Source organism: Larus michahellis, chromosome 10, assembly GCF_964199755.1.
Source record: "Larus michahellis chromosome 10, bLarMic1.1, whole genome shotgun sequence".
NCBI classification, from domain to species: domain Eukaryota; kingdom Metazoa; phylum Chordata; class Aves; order Charadriiformes; family Laridae; genus Larus; species Larus michahellis.
In genome coordinates this window covers 9,424,937-9,449,174 of record NC_133905.1, presented here as the reverse complement: position 1 = coordinate 9,449,174, position 24,238 = coordinate 9,424,937, and the positions used below count along the sequence as shown (strand labels likewise).

At 41.6% G+C, this 24,238-nt stretch overlaps 1 protein-coding gene across 5 annotated transcripts in view; it reads right to left on the bottom strand.

The window, feature by feature from the left end:
* SLC25A26 (solute carrier family 25 member 26) overlaps positions 1–24,238 on the bottom strand; it is a 91,064-nt gene that overhangs the window by 25,330 nt on the left and 41,496 nt on the right. For 3 of the 5 annotated variants that reach the window (XM_074603397.1, XM_074603399.1, XM_074603401.1), the window contains one exon: positions 1,376–1,420. The exons of the other annotated variants lie outside the window; for them this stretch is intronic. In XM_074603397.1, coding sequence (XP_074459498.1) covers positions 1,376–1,420 — 45 coding nt within the window. The remainder of the gene's footprint in view (positions 1–1,375; positions 1,421–24,238) is intronic. 5 annotated transcript variants of the gene reach the window in all.

The following is a 24,238-nucleotide window of genomic DNA, read 5'->3' as shown; positions in this document are numbered from 1 at the left end:
CCATGTTGCTGTTTTATGTGGTTTTGGCAAGAACGCTGCACTTTTTCTCTTTAAGCAGTGCTACCTCTTGCTCCCAAACACGGCTGCTGCACTAACAATTAGCAGGTCAGGCCAGTATCGCTGCGGAAGAGTTTACAGAAAGCCATTCCTAGACACTGTCAGGGAAACAGATTCCTAATAAGGCAGCCAAAGCTAGCCTGCATGATGGGACGATACCCAGACACCGGATCAGGCTCAGCTCATGAAGTACCTACAGAATCCCCTACGAAACACAGCTCAGTTCTATGAAAGCTCTTGATGTGTTCCATGCTCCTCCTCTTGTGGACTCCCCTTTCTATTTGACTCCCTGAAGCCTCTAGATGCATATATTCACACTGTGGGCTCCCAAAAAACCCAAGCTTACTGACACGCAGCGAGAGGACAAGCTATTGTCCCAACCAAGCATACAAGTATCAAGAAGAACATAAGCCTTTCTCCCCCAGTAGAAGCAGCAAAGGGCGAGGAAGATTGTCACTGGTTCCCAGTACCTCTGCCCAGTTTGGGTCTCCGTGCCAAGCTTTCTCAGAAGTCCAACAAGAAGTCTTAACGAGAAGAAAATTACTCTCCTCCAGTTCCTCTCTTATAAATATTGTATTTTGCTCCAATGCTTTTAACTATCAGAAATAATTTCTGTGCTTCCAAGCCAGGATCTCAAAGTACCTGAAAAACCCTGACTTTCCTTCACCTTTTGCATGGGAGGGAACACAGTGACAGAGAAATTACGTGACTTCAAATCCAACTCTGTGCTCAAAAATCTGGACCCTGACTCTGTCCATGACAAACAAAGCAACCACCCCGTGGGAGAACAGCTCATCATTCTGAAAGACTGCACTATTAAAACATCATCCAGTTGACACCTTCTTTAAATGACCTTTAAATAAAGTACATGCAGCCAATCAAAACAGCTTGTCAGTGATGCACTGACAGTCTCTCGCCGTCTACAAAATCAGGCTCAATCAGTTTTCTCTGTGTTATTTGCAATTTCCTGTTACCTTGAAGAGTGAAATGCCAAAAAAAATAAAATAAAATAAAAAAAATCACATAACTCAAGATGGTTCCCACTCTTCTTTAATCAGTAAAAAAAGCTAGAGCAGAAAATAAGATTTCTGGCACATCGGGGAGTAAAATTTAGATTGCATGCCAAACATCAGTGCTTAGATATTCCCTGTTATTTTTCAGACATTCAGGCAAACGATCTTCACATGCACAGGTAGGTTGGTACATACTTACTGATTCTTGGATGTGCCCATAATTGTGATAATCAAGTTAGTTAAGTTACCATGGAAAGCCTTTGTGAAATTTATAACTTATATTTCTATCATTAAAAAGGACTTACCTTTAAGGACTCCCAGAGGGGAAACTGTACCAGAGAGAAAGGAATCTGGATAGGTGGGAAAAGAAAAAAAAAAACACAACAGCATAATGTTACAAAAGCAAATTAGGTTGGCATGTTCCTCGACTGCCTAAATTAGGAACAGTTATTGTTCACTCAGTGAACTGCAGCTTATTACATTTACAAATCTTTAAGGACACTTTACGTATGCTGCCATTAAATGACTGGTTTCACTAAAGCAGTTTTACTTTGTTTATCACATTCCCTGCTGAGAGGTTAATGTATTGTTACCAGGGTGGCCTAGAGGAGCAATAAGCAGTATGATCTAGTGCAGGGACATTCTTGGTTTGACGCTCAGCCAAGAAAGCCATAAGGATGGTTCAAGAAACACGGTCCCAAGGCCAGGAACACAACTTGGCAAAAAAACGCCTCCAGCAATACACACTCACACAAATGCTGAGCTGAAAACAGTTGTGCTTCAACCAGGGCCTTGCAGTTTGGGCATCAGCTGCAGAAACTTTCCTGAACGCCTCCCAGCGATCTCACATTAACAAGCTCCCTTGAGAATTAAAAGCAGGTTTTGAAGAGCTACCACAACCCAACCAAAAGCCAGGGGAGAAGGCTTGGTGGTTCTCTTCTCATCACCTATAATGAGAGGTTCTCCTATCCAGCAACAGGCTCAATTCCTGCTGCCATGTGTCCCCAGCAGTGCTTGTGTATTTCCAGCTCCTCTACAGAACTCTCTTAACAGAGGGGAAAAAAGCAAACATACTTCTCCCTCAGCTCTGTAGGCACTGCAGGCGCAACACATGTAGTAAGCCAGTTTTCATCATGAACAGAGTGACTCCTTGCAAGAAGAGACATCACTTTCCAAGATTTTGCCTTTCTTTATTGTTTTCTCCTCCTCCAATCTCTGCACTAAGTTCTTCTGGCTCTTCCTCCTCCTTCACCACTCTGACATGCCCTGTCCAATACCCACTTCTGGTACCAACCCTGCCTTTGCTATCTCCAGCCCAGGTATCTATCTCAAGATATCTTGGAGGAAGAAATCCTTGTGAAAACACTAGCCTGTGCCAGAATTGCCCTCCAGCTGTATCTGCAGGTCTGATTTGCCTGCAGCTATCTCTTCCACTTCAACAGCTGGTCAACCCCAGTTCAAACGATTTTCAAGTATCTATTTTCTTCTACTCTTATCTTCTTTCCCCAAGCTTGATGCAGGTCAGATTAGTTTTCCCTCTTATGTAGGCTGATTTTGTAATTTGTCCATCATTTTATTAGTCTCAGAAAGCACTTATGCACCTTTTGCCATGAAAATTAGTGCACGCTCAAAATGGGTCACACAACATACATAAATCTTTGCTCTTTGTAACGTGAGTAATGTCAGGTTAAAAACATTCACTACAGAGATATGAACGGCTTATTGAAGCCAAATGCCAGCTACACAAAGGAATGTGAAATGGTACATCCATTCAACATCACAAGAGTTAAAGAGTATTGTCTGCTTCACTGTGTTGCAACTAATGATTAATAAATGAGTCTATTAAGTTAATCTGCCAGGCAAAACTAAGCTTGACAGACACCTGCCACAGAAAATTTGTTATCTATTCAGGCAGGAAATGGCAGTGAGAAGAAATCAATGTCACTGCTGTACATTGAGCTGACAAACTGAAATCTCAGAGGAAGTTTGTCATCTTGAACAATGAGCAATATCCCTGGTGGCATCTCAGAGCCCCACGCTAAAGGTCAGACATGGCTCTTATTTATCAGGGCCTTGAAACTCTAGTGTAGCAATTAAATTTCGTTTTTAATACTGGGTGAAAAAGTCCAGCTATTTGACAGTAATGTGTGGTAATATATTTATGAGAAGATATATCTATCTCCACATGCTGCTGCATCATTGTTGAATTGGAGTTAAATGGCATGATTTCTTTGCAATGTAAAATGAAAAGCAACAAAATCTTCTATTATCTAGGCCAAAAAATAGAAACAATATCCAATGCATTTGCTTCAAATTTGTTAAAAAAAGAGAAAAGGAAATGCTCTGTATCCAGCTGTACACCAAACAAAACAAGCTTTCAAATACAGTCTCCAAGTTTTGCTTTTTTTATACTTGCAAATGAGTGGTAAAATTATGCAGCTGTTAATAAGACAACAAGGGAAGCTTTTGACATAAAACCCTTCTTATCTCCTAGCTAGAAGCATTTCAACAAAAGAGGAAATTTGTTCACGACTGCTGTTTGATTTTTGGCATTAGTGGTGTTTGCTTTCTGTTGTCCCTCTCAGCAGGGACCAGAACTGGATGGGGATTATCGGTTTCACTTTTCCCCGTGCGCCCCATAAGATGCTGTGATGCGCAGGCTTCCAAAGTGCCTGCGAAGGTTTGGGATATATATCAGTGGGACCTGCACAGCTGCTGGGCTCCCTCTGCACAGAATCACAGAATGGTAGAGGTTGGAAGGGACCTCTGGAGATCATCTAGTCCAACCCCCTGCCAGAGCAGGTGGCACAGGAACGCGTCCAGGCAGATTTTGAATGTCTCCAGAGTTGGAGACTCCACCACCTCTCTGGGCAGCCTGTTCCAGTGCTCTGCAACCCTCAAAGTAAAGAAGCTCCTCCTCATGTTTAAATGGAACTTCCTATGTTCAAGTTTGTGCCCGTTACCTCTTGTCCTGTCACCGGGCATCACTGAAAAGAGCCTGGCCCCATCCTCCTGACGCCCACCCTTTAAGTAATTATAAGCATTGATAAGATCCCCCTCAATCATCTTTTTTCCAGACTGAAAAGACCCAAGTCCCTCAGCCTTTCTTCATAAGAGAGATGTTCTAGTCCCCTAATCATCTTCGTATCCCTTTCTAAGATGCTTGCAGGATAAGGGCCTAAACGCTCATAAGTCATAGAATGGTTTAGGTTGGAAGGGACCTTAAAGAACATCTAATTCCAATCCCCCCTGCCATGGGCAGGGACACCTCCCACTAGACCAGGTTGCTCAAAGCCCATCCAGTCTGGCCTTGAACACCTCCAGGGATGGGGAAGCCACAACTTCCCTTGGTAACCTGGTTCCAGTGCCCCACCACCTTCACAGTAAAGAATTTATTCCGTATATGTAAATCTAAATCTACCTTCTTCCAGTTTGAAGCCATTACCCCTCATCCTATCAGTACATGTCCATGTAAAAACTCCCTCTCCAGCTTTCCTTTCAGATACTGGAAAGCTGCTATAAGGCCTCCCTGGAGCCTTCCCTTCTCCAGACTGAACAACCCCAACTGTCTTAGCCTGTCACACTAATGGAATTTGAACATTTGCAAAAAACAATCAAACTAGGAAGCACCACCAACAAAACCGAGCAGAGCAGCACCTTTGCCTGCGCTAAGAAGATCCCAACAAGAAATGTCCTGCATTTCTCACAGTCGAAGTCTCCATTGCAGCCTGTTTGACAACATTTGGACTTAAAAACACAACCCACACAAGCAATTTCATGGGTACTGGAACAAAAGGGAGTCTGGCTTCCTGCGGATTTGGTTTTTGTCATCAGATTCTCTGAAGCCAAATAATTTCCAAGCCAGATTTGGCGATCCTCCCGTGACAGGGACCTCCATCACATTTCCTTTTGACATCTATTCCACAGCCCCTCTTGAAAGTTCAGTTCCTACTGCAAGCCCTCCCTCAAACCCCTTAATTGCCATTATTCTCCCCTCACACGTATTTTCAAGAAATTTATAGGAACTTCTATTTATCTTTACAGCCCCTGCCCTTCCATCACATTTCCGTGGCCAACACGTCCAAGGGCTGCTGTGTGTCCGTGTGTGCATCCACCCTGTTTGCATAAGCCGTGTTTCCCTAAGAGACCAGACTAAACAGCCCACACCCAAAAGCAGGATTAATATATGCAAAAAGAAATAGCTCTGCATGGGTAACTCATCCAACAATGAAAAAGCCTTTAGATGGCTTATTGCCCTTTATTTCTCTACCACGACAGACGTGACAATCTCGCAGTCTGGGGACACTTCTTAATTTGAACATTTGCAGCATTTCATTCCTTTTCATATTTTGCTTTTTAAAAGAAAAGCTCTTCAGCAATGAACAGAATCACACCCTGCCAGGCAGCGATATTTATGCCTGAAATAGGCTAAGGCAACAATAAAAATGTGGTCCGCACATGTGGGTAACTTTCTGCCAGCAAATATGAAACCCTGGCGAGCTCCACCAAGCTCTCATTCAACATTAATATAAAATAGACAGAGAGCACCAGTTCTCATGTCTGGCCTGATGTTATATAACTGTGCTGTTTGTTCTACACAGTCAACTCTTACACACACACACACACAAAGTTTAAAGCCCCCAGACAGCTGTAAATCATTATTCTAAAATGTTTTATAGGTTAGTGAAATTATCATTTACTCTGGTCCCTTTAGTCCTTAGCACCTGATGCCTAACAATGTAATTAATGAACATTGCCGATTCCTTTTTTTTCTACAGATCTACTTAACTCCCCTGATACAAAAAGATTTTAAGAGATTATTTTTAATAAGTTACTTCTAGAAACTTAGTTGCACTTCCCAGCCAGAGCAACAGATACACACATCTCCACTTCTAAAAAAACCACCAACCTGCAAGCCCTCGAGACTGATCACAGAGCAAAAGTCCTCCCACCAGATACTCTTTAATTAAATAAAAGAAATGTAAGGAGGCACTTAGTAACTGCAACACAACGTTTTAAAGTAACTCAAAATTCACCCGTTCAATATCTGATGCTAAATTGCAAGCTGACATTGTCCCGAAGGAAGCACAGCAGGCAGGGAGCAAGGAGAGCATGCTGAAGGAGTGGCAAAGAAGAGGAGGAAGAACCAGAAGAAAAAAGAAAAAGAAACTCTCATCAGCCCCTTCAGAACTGGGATTCCCTTCCAAATACGAGAATTCTTTCACACAAAGAGGAAACAGATGTCCATGGCTAGAATTTGCATGTGGCTTTATTCTCTTCTAGGATACAATAAAACTACTCTTCTTCTCATCCTCCGAGCTAGAAATTAAACAGTGGCATGTCATGCAGGGTCCAGCTGTGCTTTCTACCTCCAACCTTTATTAGCAATATATCTAAAAAGAAGAAGAAAACAGAGAGACAGAAAGAAAGGGAGAAACTAGAAAAGCATATGAAATGAAAAACTATGTGGTATGTGTTCTCAAAACAATATAAAACCTACAGATGTTCTTACTAATCTGTGGCACATGTTTGTTTATTCAGGTTTTCACTGTCTCCAGTTCAGCGGGCTTTGCTCTTCAGAAGAGCTATCTGTTTTTACAAACCTTAGAGCAAATACTGCAGGAGAGAGTGGCATAAACAGCCAGAGGAGGAAACAGGCTCCTCACCTTGTAAGAGCTTTCTCAGCTGAAGGCCTGCATCCCAGAAACTGCTCTCACCCAAACCTCCACCTTAACAGGAACGGGAGAAAAGCCAGCAGTTACGAAGAGGATTTTGATAGTACAAATATCACAAAGGCCAACAGCAAGAACATCTGTTCCCTTCAGGGAGAACATAGTGCAGTCATCACGGAGCAGTTCTCAACTAACCTGTCACCTAACCTGTCACTTGCACACACTTTGACAAGGCTCACAGAGATGCTGTCACCGTTGAAGCCTGTATTTATAAGTGAGACACATGTGTCTGAGCTGCAGGTGCCAAACTGTGCCTTCTCCATTATTATTACAAAGAAAAGTCTAATAACTCACTTCTGAGTATCAAAAAATACACTGTTTTCCAAGGATACATTGGGAAAAGATGTGCAGGAAAACAATCTTCTCTTTATCTAAGTCCCTTTTACATTCTTTTTTTTTTTTTTTAAATCATCTTCTTTATAAAAGATGGTTCTTTTTAAATATGTTCAAGTTACAGTAGAATAAAACAACCCTGTCTGCCCACTGCAGTTACCACCAAACCATTTACATAAATAATCACAGTAAATCTGGTTCAGTGTCTTGCCCTCCTAAAATTCTTCACATGCTTGCTTAATACATCTGGATTATGATAAACTGCTGTTCCAGCTATAAAGAGACTTTCCCCATGATGGGATTTGACAAGAAAGCACGAAATGAGATAAGTCTCTCCCCTGATCATGTCAGGGGTCACAGCAATAGACACCTTTATGAAGACCTGTAGCTTACCACCGTACTGACTAAAGGTGAAGGGTAGAGGAGCTCAGCACAGCCATCATCAATGGTGTACCCCAAAGCTGACAAAGTAGACTTATTTTCTTGCAAAGCTTCAATTAATACCACCTCCCAGATCCTCCTTGATGAACTGCAGACTCCACAAGGAACCCAATGAAGGTAATTTGTAATCTTAACGTGAAAGAAAGACTGCCAGAGCCATCAGCCCCATTCCTGCAGCTCAGGGATGAAAGATGTGAGCGTGGTGGAAGAATGGACAAGTTTGTATGTTAAATAGATGATGGAGGGCTTTGTTAATAAATACTGATGCAATTAGAAACAAAACTCTCCAGTGAAGCATGACAACACTGGTATAGCAATGACCAGAGATGATCTCTTGACTCCGCTCCATAACAGACACATTGAAACATGAAGTCCACAGCACCTTCCTACAAGACTGCAGGAAGCCAAAGAGAGGTGGAACCCCATGGGAAGCTGGGCCATCACAGGTAAAACCATCAAGTTGCATTTGCAACAGACAACTTTTCACAGCTCTTCTGTGTTGAACATGCAGCTTTGCAGCGCTGCTGGGGGTGAAGGAACAGTGTTAACAGTGGTAGAAACACCAGTCTCAACGGTGCCAAGGATATCGTTAAAACAAAGGTTTCAGCTGATGCACCAGCAGCCACCTGAGGTAATCAGCAATTCCCTCATTTTCAAGGGAATAGCATTAACCCTGCGCAAACTGAGAGAAAACTGCAAACTGTAAATGGGAAAAACCACAGAATTCCTGAACTATAATCATTAGTCTGATTCAAGCACCCACTAACCCTCAAATAAATATTTGCACCTTGCTTCCTGTTTCCCCAGCTCTAAACCCAAAGTATTTCCACTTGTCACCTGGCATATGTGAATGTTTGGAAGTAAATTCCTTTCCGAGACAAAACATTATGTGCCCCACAGGGTTGCTTAATTTGGTTACAAGCCATTCTCACAGATGTCCTTTAGACCTGTGGGGCAGAACTTCACATACAACAGGATTTTCTTTTAAACAGCAATGCACGCTTGTTATAAAGGAAACAAATAAAGGACATTATGTAGAGACAGATAAATACAAGGAAAATTCTATCCAGTTTTCCCTCCACTAGAAAAAGGTTTTATGATTAAAAAGAAAAAAGTTTTTCTGAAGGAGCAATGTTGACCAGTGAAGGGGAAAGACAGAGTCAGAGATCCAGTATGACTGCGTGTTCCCAACACATGGGAAAAAGAGAAGCACCGAGGCAGATGCACAAACTCAATGCTGGCTGGATTGATTTAAGAGAGCCTGATGATCACAGAGCCTTAACTCTGCACACGCGTGAGACAGACCATCATCGAGCTATTGAAGGCTCTTTCCTCAAAGAAACAATATTAACAGCCTTCAAAATCCCCCCTTTTTGCACCAGCCCCTTACTTTGCTGGGAGGACAGAATAACTGTTAGAAACTGTATAATGTTAGCCACAGAAGTGGATCTTATTGTACTTCAAACACGAGCTGGACTGGCTGGCTCTTAATTAGACAAATAATATCCATGTTCTCCCATTCTCTAACAAACAAGCGCTAAAGGAGATGCCTGTTTTGCTAATTCTTTCTCAAAAACAACATACCAAAAAAATTCTTAACAAGAAAATGAATATGCTGACCGATTTGTACATGCTGTTTTCAAGGCGCAGATAAAAATCTTGTAGGATAAAAGATGAGTTTAGCAGCTCTAGAAGAATGAAGGTATTGTTTAACAGGAAGCAGATGTATGTCAGATGGCAAACTCATTAAAGTGTCCCATCGTTAAAGGAAACGGGATAACAACGAGCCATCTGAAAAAACCTGAACTGATCAGGAAATACACAAGCCGCAGCTAATCTCCTATTTATTGGTAGGTAATGCCTTTAAGTCATGCACATGCATTGAGTTTAGGACCATGAAGGACTAATCTTTGTTCTCATGAAAAAAACCATAGGAGCAAAACCCCAGAGCATGGAGTGCAGCATTTCTGGAAAAAGTCTTCTGAAGAAAAACTCTAACATTTGGAGAAGCTATTACATCAATAAGTGGGTGCACACACACACGTGTGGTTATGTGCTGCTGTCCAGGCAGCACGTCAGTTCGCTAACTTTGAAGGCATTTTAATGTACATTTTACACACAACATTTTAAACGTAAGTATAATTACAAATATGCCATATGAAAGGCACCTATCAAGGGAGAGGCTCTAAATACAAACTTTTAAACACTAATGAAATAAAAAAAAAAAACTACAGGCAGGTACTGGACTGACAGTTTTGCAGTATCACAGAGTTGAACAGTTCCTCAAATCACAATTTTGCACAGGATACAAGGAGCAAAGTACAAGGAATTAAACACACAGCATGTTCGATTCACAAGGCAGGTGGATTATGGAGAGGGGTGAGAGTATTGCTTCATCCAGCAAATATTCAATCACAGAAACGTGACAACAGTGCAGCTGGAATTGCACTGACATCAGCATAGGAACTTGCCTCCTCAGAGTAACAGCCACAAAAAATTAACAGACTGGAAAGAAACATGTGTTTCTCCCTTCCTGGATGTATATCAACCTATAGCAGTTTTGTTACAAATGTCTTGTTACTACATTATGATTACAAATACAACACAGCAGCTCTCACCATAAAAATTAACTACATCTCTCACCAGGAGATTTCTGAATGTCACTAAACAAATTTCCATGGGAAAATCCATCTCTGCCTTTTCATATGGGCCTGACCCAAAGTTCACTGAAATGGCTGGGAATTTCCAGAAGTGGCTTCGACGACTTTTGGATCTGGACCTGTGCTGAAGATGGATAAAAGAGGAGGGAGCAGATGCAAGGTTCTAGAATGCAACCCAAGGATCAACTGATTCAGACCCTACCATGTCCTTCCCAGGATGCAGAGACTCAGACTCATGGTGACAGTAGGGTCGAGGATGTGCTCTTTTAATTTCTTAAGCAGGAACTGTTGCAAATCCCCTGTTTTTGCAGAAGCGGGTACAAGAGCCCCACTAGTAGCTGTATTTGACCCCAAACTGTGTACATGTAAGTACAACTTAAAAGTCCCAATAAAGTCAATGCAAGCTATGCAAATTCTTTTGACTGCGTTACCGAATACGAACTTTGGCGTTTTGCTGCAACGATAGCCTGGATGATTCGGTAAGGGCATTCCTGCATACTTGCCTTTTGTGTAAAAAAACAAACCAAACCAAAACCCAACAGAACGAGACAAGTAATCAAATGTTGCTTTAAACATAACATCCCCAAATACTATGAGAATATTGTTCTGTCAAGGCTAGTGCAAAACCAACACTAATGGAACAACTACTATAAACCGCCAAGTTGAAACTTCTTTCTTTGAAGTGCGTGATCCACGCAGCACTGTTTACATATCTTACACCATTATCTCCATCATGTGGCAGAGAGAAAAAATGCAGAGTAATGTCAAATTCAGGAAATGTTATTCATGTAAAGATATTTTACTTGCATTACACACACGTATACACACTTACATGTACACCCATTCCAAATTTTGCGAGCATCTCACAAAATGGGGCACTGCTAAGCTTCCTTCTGTGACTGCAATTTTCAGCTCTTTAGGAAGAGCTAGATCTGCCTTGCACACCACAGGTAAAAGAAGAGCGAGCCTTATCCTGCAAGGTCTCACAGTCTGATGGGCAGCACCCCAATGGGTGCCAATGAAGCAATGCTCAGGGGAAACACCGGGGAAGCTTCAGCAGGGCCGGGTGAGCGGTCCCTCTACAGCAGCCTTACTAGTGAGTCACTACAGCTGGAGATAAAGGACAGAACTTCCCAGACTCCTTGGAAGAGTTCGCCATGTGTGATTTCCGTTGCTGCATAGGAGTTGGTTCTGCAAAGCACTAAACCACGTCTAATTTCCCACCTTTTTACAGAGGAGCAGTTAAACATGTCCTTAAGTCCTGTACGCAATAATCTAACTGTACTGTGTGCCTGAAATAAGAGTGGACTACTTTCTCTCCCTCACCTACCTTTTTTTATTTTCTAATAAACAGTTGCATTGCTTTCGCGCAACCGCAAGACTCGGTCTTGCAGAAGTCACTGAGTGAAATGACTTGCCTATGTTACATTGGGGGACCTACTAGCTTATGACAACGATCTCTCCTAGCTTTTATGTATAAAAGCATGAGCTTTCCTGAACTGCAGCTACAGTTCCACAAACTTTAATCTGATTCTACATTACAAAAGACCTAATCTAAAAGCCATTAAAGTGAATTGAAAAATTGCAACAAGCGTTTGATCAACCCTAAATGAACAGTTAGACAATGCACGTACAGATACAGGAAGGATGGTTCCTTTGTTATGTTTTTTACCCTCTATACTTTTTTTTGACAGTTTAACCAATTCTGCAGACTCTGTAACTGTTTAAACAGGAAGCCCCCTGGACCCAGCAGACCTCCCTGCCTATGCAGCTGGAGCTACTCTGCTCCTGACAGAGCGTTTCTTCCACCCCCATCCAAAGGCAGCAGCTGTACAATGTCGGGTCGGACACTGCAGGGCCACCTGGGACCTGCTGCCCTCCCAGGTGTGGACTTGCAGGCTCGTCTATGGCAATGGAGCCCCTGGGAAAGCCGTGTCACTGCCTACATCCCCCAGCTTCCTGCCTGTCAGCAAGCTGGGAAAAAACTTTAGACGAGGCCGGCTGCATACGCAAACCCAGCATGTGGAGAGCAGGGAGGGCTTGCTTTCAAAGAACCTCTTGCAGGCTTCCTCAAAGCAGTCTAATGCTGCTTGCACAACAGCACCACCATTGTAAGACCTGGGGAAATAAAAGCCATCACTCTTAATGATTTGTTTTAATTCATTTATGGAGAAAATGCTTTCACCATAGGCCTTTGAATTCATTTGCCTGTCTTTATACAGCCACGTCATTTCCGTCTGCCTTGAGGATCTATCATAACCACAACATTAAGCCATGAAACTAAACCAAAACAATTTCTCGCAGTTACCCTGAGAAAAGCGTGCCAAACTACAAGCGCATGGGAACAGGATCAAGGGTGCTATGGTGGGAGAAAACTAAAAAACCGGAACATACCAGACACACACAAACCCTTATTTTCTTCGTTTGTTCACCCTGCAAGGCCCTACACACATCCCAGCTATAGGTTTGGGGTATCTTCAGAGCCTGATGGGAACTGAGCTACAGAGCACGGCAGCAGCTAACTCTTATTCTACGAAATCCTGTGGTCAGCAAAGTAGATACTATTAAGTTTCCACTTTACCAGTATAAACCATCCCCTCCATGCTTGGCAAAGCACTTAAGCGCATGCTTAACTTTCACTGTTGCTGAATAGGAACAAGATTACACTTTAAAAACATTAAAGACCAGATCCAAACAAGTTTTTAGACTCCATATTCTTCTTTACGCTCCCAACTTCCCATTTATCTAAAAGCTCTTCCAGAGTTGGAGCTGGGCCAAAGCGTTTTGTTGAACTGACGCCTAAACAAAGGTTTCTGCTAATTTGGTACTGCAACCAACGTGGTGAATGAAGAGAAAAGCCAAAGAAAACAGTCTAAACTTTTCTGTAGGTTACTTTAGATACACACTAAAGAACTCAAAGTAACCTCAAATGCCCAATGGAGGATAAACCAAGGTCACAACACAACTGCAGCTCCACCAAGAGGTCTTAGCATCGCAACTAGCAGCAGAAAATTAATTCCAAGCAGTCAATGTAACTGCCAGGGCTCCGCGATGGGATCGGATCCCACCATTTCCAGCACGCTCCTCTCTCACGCAACAGGTCTGAGCACAGCATCTGTTGCACTGATGGTTCCTTTAAGAAACGTACTTCTGTGGAAAACATTGACACCAAAAGGAGAAAGCCAAATTGCACGCCCACTGCAGCGTGGCCTCTAGAGGGAAAGGGATGGGAAATGCTGCTCTCACAGCTTTAAATCATTTAAAGGCCATTTCACATCCAGAAGGTTCCACTGAGATGATCTCTTTTCCTCATTGGTTTTGCAGCCATGTCAAATGCCCATCACAGCCAAGCGTCAAATTTGCCAATTCCCTGCTGTCGTAGGTAGATTCATAAAACTTACAGTGCAATGGCTTAGGTTGTGTTGTCTGGTATGGGCTTTTGTCCGTGATACATGGCAGTAGATGGGATTTACATATATAAGATTTGAACCATAGTCTTCCCAATTGTTTTCCAGATGGGAAACAGAAAATCAGCAATGAAATCATGTTCATGCTAACAGGCATTACATGAGAGGAAAGAAAAATCAAACACAAAAATGTTGGTTGGGGAAATAGCCAGACATTCCCTAACCATGAGGAATCTCCAGAAATTTTACTATTTTAGTGGTGTTTGAGCATTTTCCTGAGAAACCTGCCCTTACGTAGGTCTCCAGAACTGCTTCTCTTCCTGCAGCATCTGGATGCTTTATCCTGGGTGCCATTCACAGACCCCGTAACACATGCATGATGCTCCTTTCACCCTGAGACTGACTGAGATGTATCCGTCCAAATTAGTTCAACAAAACTGACGCAGCATCTGAAGAAGGAGGATACTGATCCTGATCAAAGGCATGGTGTCCCTGAGGTTGCACTGCATGTACCTGGACTAAAGGAACAGGCAACAGGCAGTGTGGTAAAAAAAAATTTACAAGCAAGCGAAAGACCAAATAGAAAAGGAAAGAAAACAATGCTATTGCTTGCCTAACACAAAGAATGAGCTGGTCCCAAAGCAAATGCCTTTTCTATTGTAATGCTCATAGCCTTTTGGGCTGAAAAGGAACAGACGGGTGTTAGCAGCATATAATATATCCAGGTGACTTAAAACAGGATTTCTTCTAATGAGATTAGCAAGCTATACATTACAATTCCCATAATGTTTCAACCTCAAGGCATTTTAACTACATTTTTCATTTATCTTCCCTGGGATTTTCTAATTTGTGCCAGAATGCTTTCTTCACTTAAAATAAATTTTTTATCTCAGCACAAGTACTAATAGACCGCTTCAGACAAAACAACCAAAACTGCGTAACTCGTACAAGAGCAAAAACCAACTGTGGCTTTCAATCAAAAGATACAATACCATTAACACCTTTCTTTAAACAGTACCACCAAGTGCTGGCAGTGGTCTTTGGGATCAAGAAAAGAGTTAAGAAACCTGCACAATAGTGTGCTGATTCTGCGTTCACACATACAATTTTAAAAGCTGAGCTGACATGAAGCCAGTAAATGACCTGACTTGATTTGGAAGTCCTGCAGTGAATATTGTCCATGTCTTAGACTTAGGACTAATGTGGGGTGGAAAGGAGATACCAAATTCATGCTGAAATGCTGACAGACATCGTGAAAACGGCGTGTGATGGTGGAGGGAAATTTCTAGTAGACTAAGAAAGAGAATCTGAGACAGAATGAGCTCTAACTCTACTGTCTGCTTGCACTCCCCTTCCAGCTGCAGCCGTGGGGATAGAGGGATCTGTCACCACTTTCATCCTGCTCCCCAGTGCTTATCACATTCCTGTCCCTGTTCCTCCCAAGCGTTGGTCTGGATCCTCACATAACTGCTCCATCCCCATTTCTTGACAAATAAGCCAGGTTAAAGATGGCAAGTGGCAGCAGGGGGCTGTAACCTCTTCAGCTGGCTGTGCAGCCAGAAGAGGATCTCTGAGCATGGCCCGAGCCTGAGTTCACTCTCAAGCTTAAACCAAGGATGAGCTGTTTCCACCACTGCCACGGTGCGCCCAGCCACGACCATCCCGGAAAAAGACCCTGGCATGACGTCCTGTCCGTGCAGACCTGCTGGCAAGTACCCATTTGGAAAGCAGAGCTGAACACTGGAAAGATCCTATCCACTTTTCCAGATCCTGAGCAACAGACTTTACAAGATGTGTTGATTGAGGAAAAAAAAAAAAAAAAGTAAAGAACTCATGCCTTTGCTTTGCAACACGTAGCAACTCAGTAAGATAAATGACAAAAGCCTTTACTGTGGTGGAATAGTTAAATACAATCACAATAAAATTCCACCTGTCAGCTCCAAAAGCACCCCACATGTAGAATTTACACAAGCTGAACTGGAGCTGGTTCAGGGCATGTCATAACAGTTAGTCATTTCTGCACTGTGCACTGTTAAAATTGGCCTCAAGATGAATTGAGTGCCTGTAAAGGGCAACCATATTTCAAGCAAACCAGGACATGCTCAGGGTAGTTGGACTGCCCCTTCAGCTGCATTCCAGCGCATTTAATTTTTGCCACTCAGTTTTCATGAAAAATATTTCCAGTACACTTCCAAAAAATTCTGCAATCCAGTAAAAATACTTTGTGGTAAAACTTTGGAGAAGGAAGGAGCAGAAAGGTATTAGTTTATATTGAAGGGATTTTGCACAGCATTATTCCAACATACATTCCTAAGTGAAAAGTGGAATCACAAGTCTAAGTGAAAAGTGGAATCACAAGTATTTTTTGCTCACATAAGTTGTTTGCAATCTGTCAGTTCCCATAACTAAAATATGGCATTTCCAATCTAATACCATCACATGGGGTTTTTTGAATGGCAGCCTCTTTTGTTTGTGTTCGTGATGCATTCCAGCAAAAGTTACTTCTGGTACAGAAGACAACATTAACAAAATGTAAATAAAAAGGGCACTGTAAATGATTTCACTCTTACTCCAGTTTTTCTCAAGGCGCTTTAACTCAAGAAATCTTTTCACTGTGTGCAAAACGCTTTTGAATCGTGCCAGTGGTGCTGAGCACCCACATCCCTTTTGCAAGCCGACTTAACTTCAGGCAAAGAAGTACTGGGGAAATAATCAGGCACGGCCCTTCCCAGAAGCTGTGCATTACAGCAGTCAGTCTGACACAAATGAATAGAAATCCTCTTGGGCTTTCTCAGAAATTAATGCACCAATAACGCAAGATTAATATGTAATAATGAGACAATTTTCTTCCATGTCACACAAACTACATATACTGTATCGGCACACCACACGCACTTTGAAGCCAGCAAATTACACTGTCAGCAGCAAATACATTTCAGATGTAGCAACTAGAACAGTTGTTAGTGGCAATTTCACAGCGAAGGCTGCAGTGAAGCCCATGTCCCCTTTACCCACACAGCTGCAGTAAGTCTTCAGATGCCCTGGCGCACAGGTCAGACACTGGTAACACATTTCTAGCAGGGTATTTGCTTGATTTTGAACATAAATATCTTTGTAAACAATTGACTTTTAAAATGTTGTTATTCCCACGTTTCTCTGGATTTAAAATAAAAATAAAAATGCCCTCTGAAAAGCTTCAAAAATAGAACTCTCAGACATCTTTAAACCTGTATCATTTAAAAAAAAAAAAAAAAAGAGAATCACTTATCTTGATTTTCCAATTATGCCAGGTAACTTTTACCACATGCAGTCCAGCCAACTAGTTAAAACTGGCCAAATGGCCAACTGGGCTGCAGAAAGTCTGTGGTGTCCTCTGGGGAGGCCAGAGGCTCTTCTGGGGATAAAGCATTGATCAGGGAGCGATGGGGCAGCAAGAAGTGATCACACATTAGAGAAAGAGAACGTAGAAAAGGCAGCTATAACTTTGTTGCAGGTCATTTTTGTACCAAACACTTCACAAACAACTGAAGATTTGCCCCAGGACCTGCAAATATGGGAAGGAAGGCAAATGTCACTGCTTAATTCACTTAAAAGAAACACAGTACAGAAGCTGCAAACTTAAGTGCCACTTTAGTGACAGTTTATTCTTGATAAATAAATCATTTATACACCTGACACAGCTCGTTTCTTCCTTTCATGATAATTATAGTTTTAGAAGACTCATTTAAGGGGTGCAAATTAATTTCCAAATTCCACCTACTGTCAAAGAGTGTATTTTATTAGGTGATTAATTACCTGCAGGAGCACTTCAGGAGACACCTTGGAGGCAAACGAGGATTGCTGTGACAGCTCCTTTAAGATATGGCTCCACTCCTAAAGCCCGATGAGCCCAGAGATAAAATAACTGCATACAGGTGTTATCACCCACAACACCTTGGGATGTTTGTGCTTCAGAGAAGTGCATTTCCCATCTAGAACACACAATTATTTGCCTCGACGCGATAGCCCTTGCTTTGTGAGAAGTCCCATAAACTGCCTGGGGTCAGGTCCACCTCAACAGCGAGGAAGAACGCGAGAACAGCATGGGGAACTGCTCTTCCCTCAACCTCAGTGCACTCCTGAGGTCTTCCGCACTCCCAAAAACACAACCACTTGGCCTTCTCCAGCTTACGTGCCCAGACAAAATACAACTGGTTTCAAGTTTCCAAAAATTTGGGCCAAAAATACTTATTGTAAGATTTATATATGTCAGTTACAGAGGTGGCAGGATTTATAGCAAATTTTACCGTGGTTTCTGTGCTGTCATTTCATACCTCTACACTGACTGGAGATTTCAGAAGACCTATGTTCTTCGCAGTGCAGCAAAAAGATCTAGACAAGTGCCATGTAGCTCCTCTTTGCAACCAGGTTTGGTGCCCAAAGATCACAGTGAGAAGAAACCAATGCAGTCCAGCACAGATTATATATGCACTATACATACCTCTACACAACATGGTCACCTTGACACATCATCTAGATACAGAAAAAGTCTCTATAGAAAAAACGCTCTTCCAGTTACACAAGTGCAGAAATGTAGAGTTTAACAAACTTTATCATCTTTATCCACCTGTTTTACTGAAGTCTCTTATTCTACATGATACCCAAAGCACTGCTGCCACAAGCATAGCTCTACACCTGCCTTTCCCAGGAATTACAGTATTATGGAGAAAACAAGTTCCAAAGGCCGTTGACCAAGGGCAAAGCCTGTTCCCAGCATGTTTGTCTAACCTATTTTAACGGCCTCTCCTGATGGATGGACCGCTCAGATGATCAGCTCAGGTGCTGCTTTTTTGGATAGTTCCCCAGAGCAATTTAAGTCATTACTTCTTCACCTTCTCATCACGGGCACAGGCATCAATTTTTCTTTTCTCCGTCATAGAAAATTTTCAAGTACTTGTCTTTATTCATCATTTTTCCTCCCTGTGGCTTTTCCAATGCTTTTCCTCCCTTTCACACACAAGGACTTCAGTCTCAAAGACTGCCAAAGGCAATTCTCACTGTGTATTTCATAAGCAAGCTTAAGCCAGATTGTTTGCAAAAGCTGGTTAAGTCTAAACCACCATTAACCCTTCAAGTTTGGGAGAAAAAGAAAATATACAGCCTGAATAGTCTAAGAGAGATTCTCTCATCTGACAGCAATTGATTTCTTCTTCCGATTTCAGGCCCTTGGGATGTCACAATCTCCCTTCCCTTCAGTATGCATGGAAGAAGGAACATCAGAACTGAACGTGTATGAGGTGGGAGAAAAGAATAGAAAACCAGATTTTGAAGATCTGAGAACTTATTACTCTCTAACATAACAATAATGAAAGACACAAAGTCTTTTCAGCAGCATTTTGCAAAACTGAGGATACGTGGTGAATGGAAGGATTGCTCTGGACCCTGAAAAGACCACCTGAAGCTAGAATGTGTCCATAGCAGTTGTAGTTTTCAAGACGTGGATGCCTAGGCCTAGTGTCACTTTCTATTAAACAAGTATAAGCCCTTGACATAACTCACAGCTAAAACAAGATCAGAAAGCTACTTGCTGCACTTTCTCTCTCTCCCTCTCTCTCAAAAAAAAAAAAAAAATCTACAAAAAACCCCAACAACCAACAACAGCAGCAGCAAAACAAAAAACCCCAAAACCAACACCACCACACAAACTTCCCAGAAAAACAATCACATCACAGCGAAGATCAAACTGGAACCTATTGCTCCAAATCTGCCCTTGATTAAGTATAAAGCCTTCCACCACTCAACAGTTACAAGGTTAGAGACAGAAGTCTCATCTAAAATATCAAATATCCCCAAAGTAATTAACCAACTCTGACAAACACTGTACTGCAAACCTACTTCGATTTTAACCCGTATCATAAGCTGGAAACTTCCAGTCGAACATTCTGTATTTTCTCATTTGCCCACATACGCTTGTTATTAAAACCACATGAGGGCACTGAATCATTTCATGGTTCGTTTAGAGACAAACACGCAGAAAATTGTGGGAAACAAGTATAACCCTAAGAGTCTGTGCAAGCCTGTGTAGTCTGAGGCATGCTGTGGTGCAGAAGCCTGAGCCACAGGACTATGTTATTCTGGGGCTCAAAAGTGAACAGGAGAGAAGTCACCATATATGTACACTGAATTTCTGAGTAGATTGTTAGCAAAGTCAGCCAGTGTGACAGTTTCAACCCTCAGCGCCTTGCAAAATGCCACGTGTCTGCTCAACTGTTAGTTCACAACAGAAACCCTTAGTAGGGCAGTAGGATAGTCTTTCATTTCTGAAACTGGCCTGGCAGTCAGGAGAATTCCTCAACTGCATAGGAAGTTAGGAGCATAACCTCAGGCAAAGCACTCAATCTTTCTGGATCTGACATCTGGAAAAAATGGTAGCCCTTCTTCTTGTCCATTGGACTATAAGGTCACCAGCTCAAAGATGACCTTTTGCTGTGAGGACAGTCAGTAAAACAGTAAGGATTTGCTTTTGATCTGGTCTGTATGGATTATTCTTATTACAACAGTGGCTGAAGGACCCAAATGTGCCAGCTCAGATGTGCAATGATAACAGACGTGAAGTCTACCTGAGAACACAACATTATACAACAGTAATGATTACTGTTGCATTCAGAAGCATGAATTCCCTGAAGTGAAAAATCTCTGGATGATTATTTTCTATAAGAATACATCTCACCTATGGATCTTATTCTCCAGCAACAAAAGGGACATTCATATTATGCCTGCAGATCTCCAATTTTGCTTTGAAGCCTAAAGCAGCACATACATGACCCTTTTTTTTTTTTTTTTGTGGAGCTCTCTATCAGGACTCTAAAAGGGCAGATCCTAACACTGTAAAACAAACATTTCTCATAGCTGCAAGATCTCAAATTTTCTCTTACAGAGGTGTATGTACACACGTACAAGAGACTGTCCATGGAACCCAAATGCTTCAAGGTAAAACGAAACCATTAAACGATGAGATCTTCCAGGAAGTTCTAGGGGAGACCTCTCAAAGTCAACTCTGATCAAATGGCTATCTACTAGAGAGCTTCACAAAGCAGTCATTGTGAAGAAAGACAAAGATGATAAATGATAAATCTAAAGCTCTATAAACCATCTGGCCAGATAAGGGAAACTCATTTCTCACAAGAACATTGGAAAGGGTTGTCAAGCATTGGAACAGGCTGCCCAGGGAAGTGGTGGAATCACCACTGGAGATATTTAAAAGACATGTAGATGTGGCGCTTAGAGGCATGGTTTAGTGGTAGACTTGGCAGTGTTAGGTTAACGGTTGGACTCGATAATCTTAAAGGTCCTTTCCAACCTAAATGATTCTATAATTCTATGATTACCTGTAGCTTTACAAGGACAGTAACAGCACTCAAAAGCACTAATGAAAATCTCAGATCTCAGCCTTCCACTGATGTTTCCACCTTGCTCCTATTAATGTAATTCTATAAACTGGAATTTCTAACTGGTATTAATGAGGCAGTAAACATCCCATTTCAGAAGAGGGAGCTGTAATTTCAGACAGCTGCATATGTAAAACTCCATCTCATGCTAAATAGCTGATTCCTGAGGAGGGAAAACAAAGAAAGCCCAGCCAGGTTCCTATGACCGAGACTTCTGATACTTCTGAAGAACGGTTGGAAAGGTGGAAGAGAGGGGAGAGGGAAGGTCACAAGATTAATAACAAACACAGAACAGTATCCATCAAGAAAATGATTAATGCAATCATTTCAGAACTAGGGAAAGAGATGGCTTTAGTACCAAAAATCCTAAGTATATACTAAACTTGTATTTTTGAACAAGCTTTGGGGTATTAGGAAATTGTATTTACTGCTCTATACTGCTCTAGGAAGAACTATTCATTCTCACCCCACTTGCAACACTGGTGAACTGCGGACACAACACAATCCTTTTCTCCTGTTTGTTTCTGAACAGAAATAAAGCTTTTTCCATGAGGAAAATCCATGTCTTTGAAGGAAAGAACTTTATAGTGCAATCTAAATATTCATCAAAGCTCTACTTGTAACAGCAGGAACTTAGCACAAGGAGGCAGGTGGGGTGAATAAGAATTTATGGGATGTCTGTAGACATATTAAATATCCTAAGTTCTTCAAAGCACAGGTAACAGTGAAATGGAGTTTACAGACACAGTTGATTTAAAATAGGCACGGTCTCAATCTATACTCAATACCTTCTCATATTAAAACACATTCAGAAGATACCATCTGCTCTTTATAGGCACTGGTAAGAAAAGGTTGTCTGTCAGTGTAAGCACAGGCATTAAAGGATATATTGGGGTAAAGCTCATGCTAAAAAGGGAAGAACATTCAACTCTGCATTCTTGCATCCAAATGTACACCATATCCTTGATCAGAAAGTTTATTCAAGCTGTGGCATCTGCACTGTGCCCATATTCATGATACTTCACTTTCCAAAAACTCTAACATACTTTTGGGAAACAGGATTTTCTAATGTTGTCATTTCTTTAGTGTCAAAGGACAATTTGATCATTTCTCTGTTAGGCAACAAACTTATTTTATCTCCTGATTATTCTCATGGAAAAATACAAGAAGGAGAAAGACAAGGTACTAGTAATTTCCTGTTAATTCAACATGCTTCGTCAAGTAAAGAAACCAGAATATCTTCCATCTAGATGCCTGCAAGCAGCCTGATGCTGCAAACATCTAATTCGAGCAGTTCACACTTAAGTTAACAGGAGCTTGGAGAGCAGAACAGCTCTTAATACACAGAAATGCCAACGGTTCCATTTTATTGTGACTTTTCTTTACTGTACTAAAATACTTCAAAACACACTTGTACAAAGATCTTTTCTATTCCAGTAATGTGGAATGTTAAGATGTGGCTGAACAGAAAAGCTTTAGGGTCACAAAATGCTATCCAGTTTTACTGTCTCAGATCCCAACTGTAGCCTGGGTATCCATTTTCAAATAGAACTAACACATATTGGGAGCTTTATGCTCTCTGAACTGTTATTAAGCTGCACTATAAATTTAATTATGAAAACACCTTTGACAGAATTAAATAGTAGTTCTCGTAGTCAGAAATAAGATCACCAATGGTAGAAATAACATCGATAGATTTACACAAAACCTGACTACCCGTGCTGAATCTTAAAAGAAGCAAAGTACTAGACACCTCAAAAGAAAAAGATTTCTAAGCCCATTCAAATACCTGTAACAGTTTTCTGGTACGGATACAATTAATTGAAAATAAACCAACAACGGCAAAACTCCACCTCTGCAAACATATAGTATTTGCAAGTCAGATTCATGGTGGGTAAGGGCCATTACAACCCGGTGCACATATAAGACCAAGCAATTCTATTATCTTGGCTTTAACCTGCCTGATCCACCCTTATAGGATGGGGTTTTTGGGGGTTTTTTTTTGCTATTTCAGGAATTTCACTACAATAAACTATGGAATTCTGTTCATAGAGAGAAAATTCCATAACTAAATCTTCAATTAAATGGTCTCATATCTACCAGGAAATGGAGAGCGGTACCTCAGACCTGCGTCATGGTTTGGTTACTCGCAGACTACCCATAACAACGAGTGAAAGGACATCTGCGCTGATGAAGCTTGAGGACATTTTGTACCAAGAAGTCTTCCTCATTTTTAATACTTGAATGGTTTCAGGAGTGCCCTGAACTAAACCTTCAACTTGCTAATCTCCACAGGTATTTGGACTGCAGCCCATGTATTTTCAATGCACACCTGAGACACGATAAATGACAATATTTGGTTAGTACAGTAAAACTCAGTGCCTTTGCCAACTACTAATACCATAACACGGTCCTGATACAATCCAAATGTCACTGGCATTGTTGGGTTTTGCCTTCCACCAGCTCCAGCTACACAATGTCCGGACAGTAAAATTTTACTTCATCACTTGGATAATAATACTTAAGCAGTACTAAGGTTTCCACCTCCACCATATGCTTATAATCTGGCTCTAAAAATTAATTCTTTTACTGCTGTACCAGTAAGCAATGGAACACGAGCTATTCAATAGGATATTTACTGACATGTTGTCTCTGACTGTATAAAGGTGTGTTTTTAGACTGGTCTGCTATTGAAGCAGTGCATGGAATTTTCCTCTTTTTCCCTCTCCTTAGCTTTTGAATTCACCATCTGATTTTAGGCAAATAAGACAGAGGTAGGCATAAAGCTCCTAAAACTTCTGTGAACATCAAACAAACATCTCAAACACATCTGTAAGCATCTCAATTGAGCCGAGAGACTCAATTTGGCAACCCCACTTTGCAGGAAAGGCTGCAGAAGGAGCGCAGTAGTTACCTGTGTTGTTCCTAGCCAGGGGACGGGCCCCAGCATCTGTTATCACCTGCTCAACCAAGAGCTCAGGGCTGTGCGATGGAGCCTGGGGGCTGCGAAAGAGAGCTGGAATCAGTGCAGTAGAGAAAGCAGGGATGCTGTGGATTACAGGTCCATAGAAAAGTGTGGGTTTGCTGTTTATAGAACTACTTCAGTGAAGGTACTATGGCCTTGAGAACAGTATGCTGGACATAAAATCGCACCATGTGCAGAGATGA